Source organism: Eublepharis macularius, chromosome 1 (assembly GCF_028583425.1).
Source record: "Eublepharis macularius isolate TG4126 chromosome 1, MPM_Emac_v1.0, whole genome shotgun sequence".
NCBI lineage: Eukaryota > Metazoa > Chordata > Lepidosauria > Squamata > Eublepharidae > Eublepharis > Eublepharis macularius.
The window spans coordinates 164613211-164622794 of record NC_072790.1 but is presented as its reverse complement, the minus strand read 5'-3'; the positions used below and the strand labels follow the sequence as shown (position 1 = coordinate 164622794).

At 38.8% G+C, this 9584-nt stretch overlaps 1 protein-coding gene across 3 annotated transcripts in view; it reads left to right on the top strand.

The window, feature by feature from the left end:
• Position 1: 1 nt before the first annotated feature.
• HEATR5B (HEAT repeat containing 5B) overlaps positions 2-9584 on the top strand; it is an 81913-nt gene continuing 72330 nt past the window's right edge. For 2 of the 3 annotated variants that reach the window (XM_054976685.1, XM_054976698.1), the window contains exons 1-9: positions 2-135; positions 432-533; positions 1942-2108; positions 2638-2849; positions 5105-5213; positions 6619-6768; positions 7558-7729; positions 8134-8291; positions 8892-9141. In XM_054976685.1, the coding sequence (XP_054832660.1) occupies positions 1983-2108; positions 2638-2849; positions 5105-5213; positions 6619-6768; positions 7558-7729; positions 8134-8291; positions 8892-9141 (1177 nt within the window). In that variant the 5' untranslated portion in view covers positions 2-135; positions 432-533; positions 1942-1982. The remainder of the gene's footprint in view (positions 136-431; positions 534-1941; positions 2109-2637; positions 2850-5104; positions 5214-6618; positions 6769-7557; positions 7730-8133; positions 8292-8891; positions 9142-9584) is intronic. The other variant, XM_054976692.1, reaches the window with a different exon arrangement.

Sequence of the window (9584 nt, the reverse complement as noted above, 5' to 3'; positions counted from 1 at the left end):
CTCGGGTGTCTATGGAGAAGCTCGGGCAGCGTCCGGTGTAGTGGTGTCGGGTATTTCCTTCCCTCTGCCAAGTACCGTGGCCGAGTGAATAGGCCGGCTGGCGGGGCGCAAAGAGAAGCTCTGATGTAATAACAGGTAGGTCGTTGTCTGGAGAGGATGTTGCGGGGCCTTTGTGGAAAGGAGCAGCAGTTGGGCTCTTACAGGTGGGGAGTGGGATCGGCTGGCGGCGGTTTAGCAGGAGGATTCGGCCTGCGAGGGCGCGTCATGGAGAAGGCTTTCAGGGCGGTTTTTGTTGACTCGCGGACTCCAGACGTCACTGCGGAGGTCTCTGTAAGGAAGAGGGTGGCACAAGCCTGGAAGTGCCAGGTTGCGTTGTGCCACCTTGCCACCGCTCTCTGTGGGCTGAGGCAGAGAACGATCTTTCCCAACAGCCGCTGTCTGGAAATCTTCAGTGGAGACAGACTGAAACTGCCTGCATGTGAACTAGGTGATGTTCCTCTGAACTGTGCCTCCCTCCTCTTTAGAGGGTTCAGGTATGCCCATCATTAGAACTTGTTCCACTTCTCTCGTGTAAGCAAACTGGGGTCAACAGATAGCTTTGGCCCACCTCAGTTGCCTTGTCCTTCCTAATCCTTTCTTATCATATATGAATGTGCTCTGCTCATACTAAGAGGAGCATGCACCTGTATTACTGCTGAATATGTCAAAGGGTGCAGCCCTGATTTCCAGGCCTCAGTCCTGGGTACATGTTCTGCTGTGTCCATGGCCTGTGTAGAGCATGCATTAGTTCTGTACATGAATCATTTTAGTGTGTATTGTATATGTGCATATTTTCCAAATTGTAGCCATTTGGCAGCTAGAATATTTTTTCATATTCTGGTATCAGACTGCATTGTTTTCTTAATAAGCACTTTATGAAAATCATAGTATGTGTTAGTAAACATTGGAAAATATATCAGTTTGTAATTGTTCCATATCCACATTTTAAAAAGAGAAGTGGAAAAGTTCAGTGTGAAATTAACACTTCCAAATTTATCAAATGAGGGAGAATGAACCACTGGACCCAATAAATGCAGATTGCTGTACTATAAGTTACTGGTAATTTGAGTTCTGTAGCACCTTAGAGACCAACAAAATTTTCTATGGTATAAGCTTTCATTAATCAAAGCTCATTTTGTCTGTTTTAATGTATAATCAGTCCCCATTTTTTTAGACCACGAGGTAAATTTTAAAAGAAGTAAATCTCTGAAATAAGACAGAGAAAATGCATAAACTGAAGATTAACTTTAATTTTAGTATAGTTATAATTATTAATTCTCATTACCATTCAATTCTAATTTTAAAGTCTATATCACTAAGGCTGCACTTCCCCTGGGCAGTTAATGGATTGAAGTGATGGCCACACACTGGCCCAGACACTGGCCCAGTGTGTGTGTAGCCATGCTACACATTCATATGTTTTGTTAGTTTCCCCCAATTTTTTGTTTTATGTTAATGAATTATATTTATTGTTGATAGAGAGGATCAAAACTATATTAAGTTGAAGTTGGAAGATGAATTCAGATGCTTAGTCCGAAGTGTTTTGTCAAATTTGGATGTAGTAAATACTGCTAAACCCTGACCTGGAGAGCCTAGGCTAGTCTGATCTCATCAGATCATGGAAGCTAAGCAGGGTCAGCCTTGTTTAGTAACTGGATGAGAGACCACCAAGGAAGGCCAGGGTCTCTGTGCAGAGGCAGGCAATGGAAAAGTCACCTCTGTTAGTCCCTTGGTTTGAAAACATGAGGAGGGGTCTGCATAAGTCATCTACAACCTGACTGCACTTTCCACCACCAAATATTGTTGAATGGTAATCAGTTGTGTGTTAGTTGTCACTAGCTCTAAGAAAAAATTGTAAAATATGCTGTTTTATAGTATATATATATTCTTTTTATATTGTAGGATATAAGCGCATTTTTAGCAAAGTCAGAACTTAGCTAGCCATGGAGCTTGCACACAGTTTACTATTAAATGAAGAGGCATTGGCTCAAATTACAGAAGCAAAGAGACCAGTTTTCATTTTTGAATGGCTACGGTTCCTTGACAAAGTGCTTGTAGCTGCTAACAAGGTAAATTAACTTTTCTTTCAGCTGTTATTTTTAGGATTTCTTTTGGATTATATGCCCATTCTTGTGCTTGGATCTTGAAGCTTTGAGTGCTCCAACTCTTTAAAAAAACCACTGAACTATATAAAACGTTTAAGCTGGGCTCATGCTTCATGTCATTAACTCTACCACCTTGAGAGAGACTGTGATTGGAATGAAATTGAGTTCAAGTTTTAAACTAATTCAAGGTTTTTCTGTTTTTCTGGGCACAGTAGTAATATGAGGAAATTTTTTGTCAGTTTGTATGAGTACTTTCAAAGAAATGTCAGCGAACAGTTGGGGGAAAGCAGTGATGGACAAGTTTAGTACTGTTTTTGTGTAATAAACTATCCGATATGCGGTTATCTTAATGAAAAACAAAATGATTCATGATAGAACATGCATAACAAAAATAACCTAAAATAAAACTACATGAATATCAATCACTTGAACAAAAGAAGCACTAAAATGGGATGGCTGATATAAATAAACTTGCTTCTGTTTTTGTTGACAGACAGATGTAAAAGAAAAGCAAAAAAAGCTTGTTGAGCAGTTAACTGGTCTTATCAGCAGTTCTCCTGGGCCACCCACTCGGAAATTACTAGCTAAAAATCTAGCTGCTCTCTACAGCATTGGAGACACTTTTACTGTATTTCAAACACTAGATAAGTGTAATGATATTATTAAAAACAAAGATGATACTTCTGCCTACTTACCAACCAAACTGTAAGTATTATGTTGCAAACAGAAGAAGAATATTTTTACCAATAGATAAAAAGGTTGTGGTCAGCTTGTTAACTTTTGTGAACACAGATCACTCAGAAGGTAGCTGGCTGCTTCTAATGATTCTTGCTTTGAGTGTGGTGTATTTCAGAATTCTTTGGGGAGTGTATGTGTGACGGAATGGGCATTAAAGCAAAGATTACCAAATGCTGCATCTAGAGAGAGGCAGGTAAAAGGTTAAAACAGCTTCCTGATGGGAGGCATGTTGTTCCCTCTCTCTGTGATTGGCCAGCAAGAAGAAGAAAGAAATTTGAGCTAACAGGATTGTCAGGGGAGAGTCAAAGCTTGGAATCTGACCAGAGAAGGTCAGACTGAGAATCCTCTGTGTGAGAAAAAGGAGGAAATAAGTTTGCCCTTATTGGGACAGCTTAAGGTTTATTAAAAAGCTTTTAGTTGATGAACTAAAGCGGGAAAGCCAGCACTAATATTACTCAGACAAGCTAGAACGTATTGGTAAAGGAAGTGGATAATAAAAGGAGACTCCCCTTCAGCCAAAAGAAAAGGATTATGTCTTTAGTGGAAGAATAATTCCTGCCTAGTGTCTGGAAAGGTGGTTTTGACTCAGTGGAATACCCTGATTTTGGAGTAAAAGGAAAAGAGTGCTGTGTGTGGAAGTCTGTACACCTAAGCTGTGAAGTGAAATCTCTGGAGGAACTTTAGTTTAAGTAACATAAGTCTGAAACTACCAACCTCTCACATCTAAGATCTGTAAATATTCAAAACTAAGCATTAAGAAGACTATTGTGCCTCATACTTGTGAAGTATTCTGTTCAACAAGCAAAATTTACCTCAGCTTTCTTTTCCCTGCCTATCTACATACCAACCCTGCCTGTTGAGTAAATCTGCTAGTAACTTTACTTAGCCTCTAGTGTCATTTCATTCTAAAGGAGACGTAGGCCTCTGCTTTTCCTCTGCTTAGGCTGGGTAATAAACCAACAATATATATGTTGTTGAAAGGTGAGACAAAAGGAATTCTATGTTACACACTTCCAAAGGCTTCCCAACCTCTGCAAAAAATCTTTGTCAGTTTGGGAAGGAAAATCTACCTCACAGTGGTAGAGGACTGGGTCAGCACATTATAGTATGTAGTGATAACTTACAGGATGACATGGTTGTGGGTCTGCTTCTTTGCTGCCTAGCAGGATTTAAGGGAAGCTGCAGAAAAGTGCCTCTGCACTTTGAGATTTTTAGAGGTAGAAGTAAGAGACAAATGTGCTTTGGATTGGCTTAAATTGTTCTTTAAGGCAGGTAATGTACTCTACACAGGTCTGATCTTAAAGTCAATTTGGAAACTCCTGTTGGTACAAAATACCACAGCAGGAGTGCAGTCTGTTTCAATGCTTATTGTATGTATCTCCTTGCTTCTATTGCATTGTTTTCTATCTTTGTAACTCACTTTCTGCATTATGGTATTCCATGCCTTAGGGTTTTATTTGTTTGCGTTGTTTTCTGATTGTGTAATCCAAGTCCTACTACAGTGTATGTCTTATGATATATGATGGAATTTTTAAAATATTTTATTATGTGCCTTGAGTTTCAGTGAGAAAGGTAGGCTTTAAATGAAGCAAATAAATACATACCTGTCATTGTGATAATCACTTTTGTGTATCTTCAGTAGCAACCATTTATAACTGTAGGTTAATAATAATGCCATTCTAAGCAGAGTTACTCCCTTCTAAGTTCACTGAAGTCAATAGACTTAGAAGGTTATAACTGCTTAGGATGGCCCTGTAAATTTTTTCTCTTTAGTATTAAATTACACACTTTTGGTGTTAATGTGCTTCTGATGTTATTTATTTTGCTGGGTACAGCATTCTTAAATCATAAAAGGCTGTGGTTTACTTATTTAATTTATATTTGCAAAATACTCTTTTGATATGCCAAATTGAAGGTGGTGAACACGTCATCCTTCAAAATAAATTTTTAAAATGTTAGTCTCTTCTTAGGCCAGGGATCATTGTAAGTACTGTAGCTTGGTATCTGTTTTGATTTCTCACTACTAATCCTTTTGAATTGATGCCTTTTATTTTTTTAAAAGATACTCTATATTGAAAATGAAAGCTAAGAATGCAGAGATTCTTGGGAACTCAGTGCACTATATAAATTATTCAGCCAGGGGTTGACAGTGTTTAGCTTTTGTTTTGAAGCTTCCATTTACTTGACATAACATTGCTAGATATTATTTTACCTTTTTGCAGCACGGCTGTGGCATGTGTTGGAGCATTTTATGAAAAAATGGGAAGAATGCTTGGCAGTTCTTTCCCAGAAACAGTTAACAATCTCTTAAAATCTCTGAAGAGTGCTGAGGTGAGTATCCTACTATATAAAAGGCAAACTATGTTCCTAACAACTCACTTCCTACCCTGGTGCGTTTCCAGAGGGCACTGCTGTGTAGGGAAGCCCAGAAGAGGCAGCTCATCCCTCCGAGAGTGCACCGCGGTGGGAAGCTCAGGTCAGGATCAGATGTGGAGCAGGTGGCAATGCCTGCCCCCCACCTTCATCCAGCTGGAATCAGGAGCAGAGCAGGTGGCAATGCTCGCCCCCCACCTTCATCCAGCTGGGATCAGGAGTGGAGCAGGTGGCAATGCCCACCCCCCGCCTTCGTCCAGCTGGAATCACGAGCTGAGCAGGTCGCAATGCCCACCCTCCCTTCACCCAGCTTGGGATCAGGAGCGAAGAAGGTGGCAATGCCTGCCCTCCCCTTTCTAGAGCCCGTTGTATTTTTCCCACCATTGGCTTTGTTACTAGTAATATTCTAAATGGTCTGTGTATTTTTTCATTTTCCTTCTACGTTTAGCTGGTAGAAGTTGTAAAAAGCCAGAAGTCAGAAATAGCATCTGGTGCCATTAGTTTAAACTATGACTTGGAAAGGCTGTAGTTGATCCAAACAAATGTTGTTGTGTCATTTGGCTGTTTCTCTGTTGTTCCCTGTGTAACTAATTATTGTATTGCCACTTGGGTCTAATTCACTTATAATATGGTTGTCCCCAGATAACTTCTAGGAGAGCATGCATGACTGCTAGGCTGTCAGCAAGTTCTGTTAACTGGTATTGTGATCAGTGGGTAGCTGCCCCATTTTTCCACAATGATGGGGCTGCTTGAAAAAAAACTCTTGCCCTTACAGAAACTTGATGCATACATTATCTGCATAGAATTATATAAGCTACATCTCTGTGCACATCTCGTGGTAGCTGTGTGCATTTCCAAGATGATTGGTTGTGTCCATCATGCATCCCTTTTAGTTGGTTTTCTAAAGCTTTTAAAAGATTCCTTTATTTAAATGGAATAATTCAATAATTGACTGGGTGGCATTTCTTTATATTTTTTTCATTGGTCAGCAAGAGGCAAATGAGTAGCAGTCATCTTACATTAGTAATATGCAGTGAATGTAATGAAAATTTATAAAAAGAAAGCCCTGCAATACAGTAGACCCTTACCATTTGTGGGGGATCTGTTCCCAAGATCACTGTGAATGGTGAAATATTGGGAAGCAGGGGCCATTATCTGGGAAACCATAAAGGCTGAGATAGTAAGAAAAATATGTAGTGCGGAGCTAGAAAGCATGTCATTTCAATGTATATTAAATATTTTGAAATAAGATGAAAATTAATACCAGTGGTTGGGTTATAAAAAATATTAAACAACTTGCTTATGACCATTGCCTTGTTTCTTGGTCTCCTTTTTTTTTTCAAAATCCCATTGCAATTTCCAGTCACAGGGCCGGAGTGAAATATTGATGAGTTTACAGAAAGTTCTGAGTGGTCTTGGGGGTGCTGCAGCTTCTTGCCATCGTGATATTTATAAGAATGCCCGATCTCTCCTGACAGACAGGTCTATGGCAGTGCGATGTGCAGTAGCAAAAGTAGGTTTGTTTATTTATTGCAAATTATAGCAACATAATTCTCAATTTGCTTGTATTTGTAGGTCTTTTTGTATTGAGTGATTTGTGTAATACTGATGTTGACTTTGAGGATGGGATCAGCACTCCCATGTCTGTCCCAGCAGTCATTAATAGATGTGACAAAACATAAAAGATGCAGCGTGATATGGGATTACAGTCAGCATGTTTGTATGGTGTTTGGCAGGCATTTGGGCTTCTATAGAGCAATTTATGTTAGCACCGTATTATTCTCATATTAATCAAGTTTTTGTAATGAGATTCCAGCTGATGATGAGTAAGAGCTTGCCAAAAATAAAGTGCTATTGGAGAAACAGTGCATCACTCCTCTAAGCATTAAAATGCTAATTTATTACTTATGATAAAAAGCCTACTTTCACCTTTTATTTTCAACTGTCTACAACTGGAAAGACTTTTGGGCAAGGTTGAGGTTGTAGGATATTGGAGTGGAGGAAGGCACAGTATTGAGAATTGTTTGTGGAAAGGAACTTGAGGTTCCCACCATTATCCGGTAGTAGTCTCTAGTTCCAAATCTAGTAATAGCTGTAGTGTATCAACAGCAGTTTAGGATCTTCAGAAAGCTGGAAATGATTTGAAAGTGTAAGGATTTCAATTTATTTTCTTAAGCAGTTATATCAGTCAGGTTATCTGAAACTATAAGTTAAGCAGGTGATTGTAACAGTTGTGCTAGCTATGTTCACAGACAGATGGATAAGCATTTTAAAGGTTTTCAACGATTTGTTTTTTAAATAGTGCCTACTGGAACTACAAAATGAAGCTGTGTTTATGTGGACAGCAGAACTAGAAAATGTAGCAACTCTCTGTTTTAAGGCTCTAGAAAACTCAAATTATGGCGTACGAGTTTCAGTATCCAAACTTTTGGGAACAGTTATGGCCACAGCACTGATACCAAAGCAAGCAGCAGGTACTGAAAATTTCGTTGTCTGTAAAATTACTGTCCTTTATTTTATGATTTCACAACATCATGCTGTCACATAAGTGGAATGTATATTTCTAAAGTTAGAGAATTCTTCATGTTTCCTCCTAAAGTTTTGCAAGTAGTTAAAGTAAATTCTACCTATGTAGATAAATGATGCAATCAATAGAACTGGTTTCCAAAATACGATTCAGAATTTGGCTTGTGAATGAATACCATAATATATCAATGTCATCTCAAGATTTTTCCTCCTTGGAAGCAATACCAGGTAGGTTTTTGTTGTTGTGAAACAAGGCTTGCAGTGGTACTTTTCAAAATCATAAGTACAATATGAGCCCAAACAATATTTCTTTAACATATTAAATTACCAAAAAAAATGTTTGTTGTTGAAGTGATGCGCCAGAATGTGAAACGGGCTACACTGGACGAAGTCTTGGAGCTCATGGCTACAGGCTTTCTGCGAGGAGGATCTGGATTCTTAAAAAGTGGTGGTGAGATGTTAAAAGTAGGAGGATCTGTCAATCGAGAAGTGAGAGTTGGAGTTACTCAGGTGTGCTTAATTTTTAAAAGCTTTGTTTTACTCTAAGTATTTTCCTTAATTGCAACTCTTCCAATATCAGTCTAAATTCTTTTCATGTGTGGGTGTGATATACCAGCTACCCATAATTTGAAAATTTATTTTTTTTGTTTTAAACTGCCTGGTGTGCATCGGTTGCCTCAATCCAACAAATATCTGGCAACTACAATGTGTTCATGATATCTGCCAGCAGAAGCCACCGACTGAGTTCAGTTGAATCAGTATTGTTCTCCTATTTGACAACATTATCTAAGGAAATGAATGGAAGTCAGCATATGGAGCCATACCTGAATGCATTTGGATTTCTAGAATAGGATAAATACCTGTAAATAATCATAAAAAATACCAAGATATTTCATTTTATCCCATATGTCATGAAGGGCTATATAGAATTAAATTTAATATATTTATATTGTGGCATAGGTAAAAATGTGTACCTATATCTGAAAGAAAGCTATTGTGTGCAGTGAAATTTCTTGATCATTAAGCTGCCTTCTTTTATTTTCCTTCTGTTCTTTTAAGAAATGTGAACAAATTCTCCATTTTGTGTTAATATGTGTTTTATATTTGTAGGCCTATGTAGTCTTTGTCACAACACTAGGAGGTCAGTGGTTGGAGCGCAATTTTGCTACGTTCTTGTCTCATGTACTGGATCTGGTTTCTCATCCCCGGGCAACTCAGACTCATGTAGAAGCTGTGTATTCTCGAAGATGTGTTTCTTTTATCCTCAGAGCAACTGTAGGCAGTTTATTAAGTGAAAAGGCACAGATTGCTGCTGCTAAAGACATTTGCCAGGCTATTGGTAAACAGATGAAGGCAGTAGGTAAGACAGAGATAACACAAGTCACTAATTGTGCTATTTTCTAGTATGAGGATTTTACTAGTACTCAGTGGTTCATGTAGCTGTAATTTAAAGGGTTTGTTTTAAATAGCACAGTACTTTTATACGTATGACCTTTTAACATTAATGCAGTATGACACATTTTTTTCTAGCTATGAGCCTATTTTTGAAGGTACTAAAAGGTAGCTTTTTGGTAATCTAAATGTAAAATATTTGTGGAGGAAAAGCAGCCTTATAGCTTTATTGTATAAATACTTACCTCTGCAAGTTCATTCTGAGGCAGTCTGTCATGACCTCCTCTGACTGGCCCAGTGACTCCTCAGGGGAGGAGCCCAAGGAGCCCAGGTTGGTGGCTGTGGAGCACCAGTGAGACCAGGGAAGACACAGCACTACAGAAGCATCCGCTGCTGATGAGCCAGCAGCGC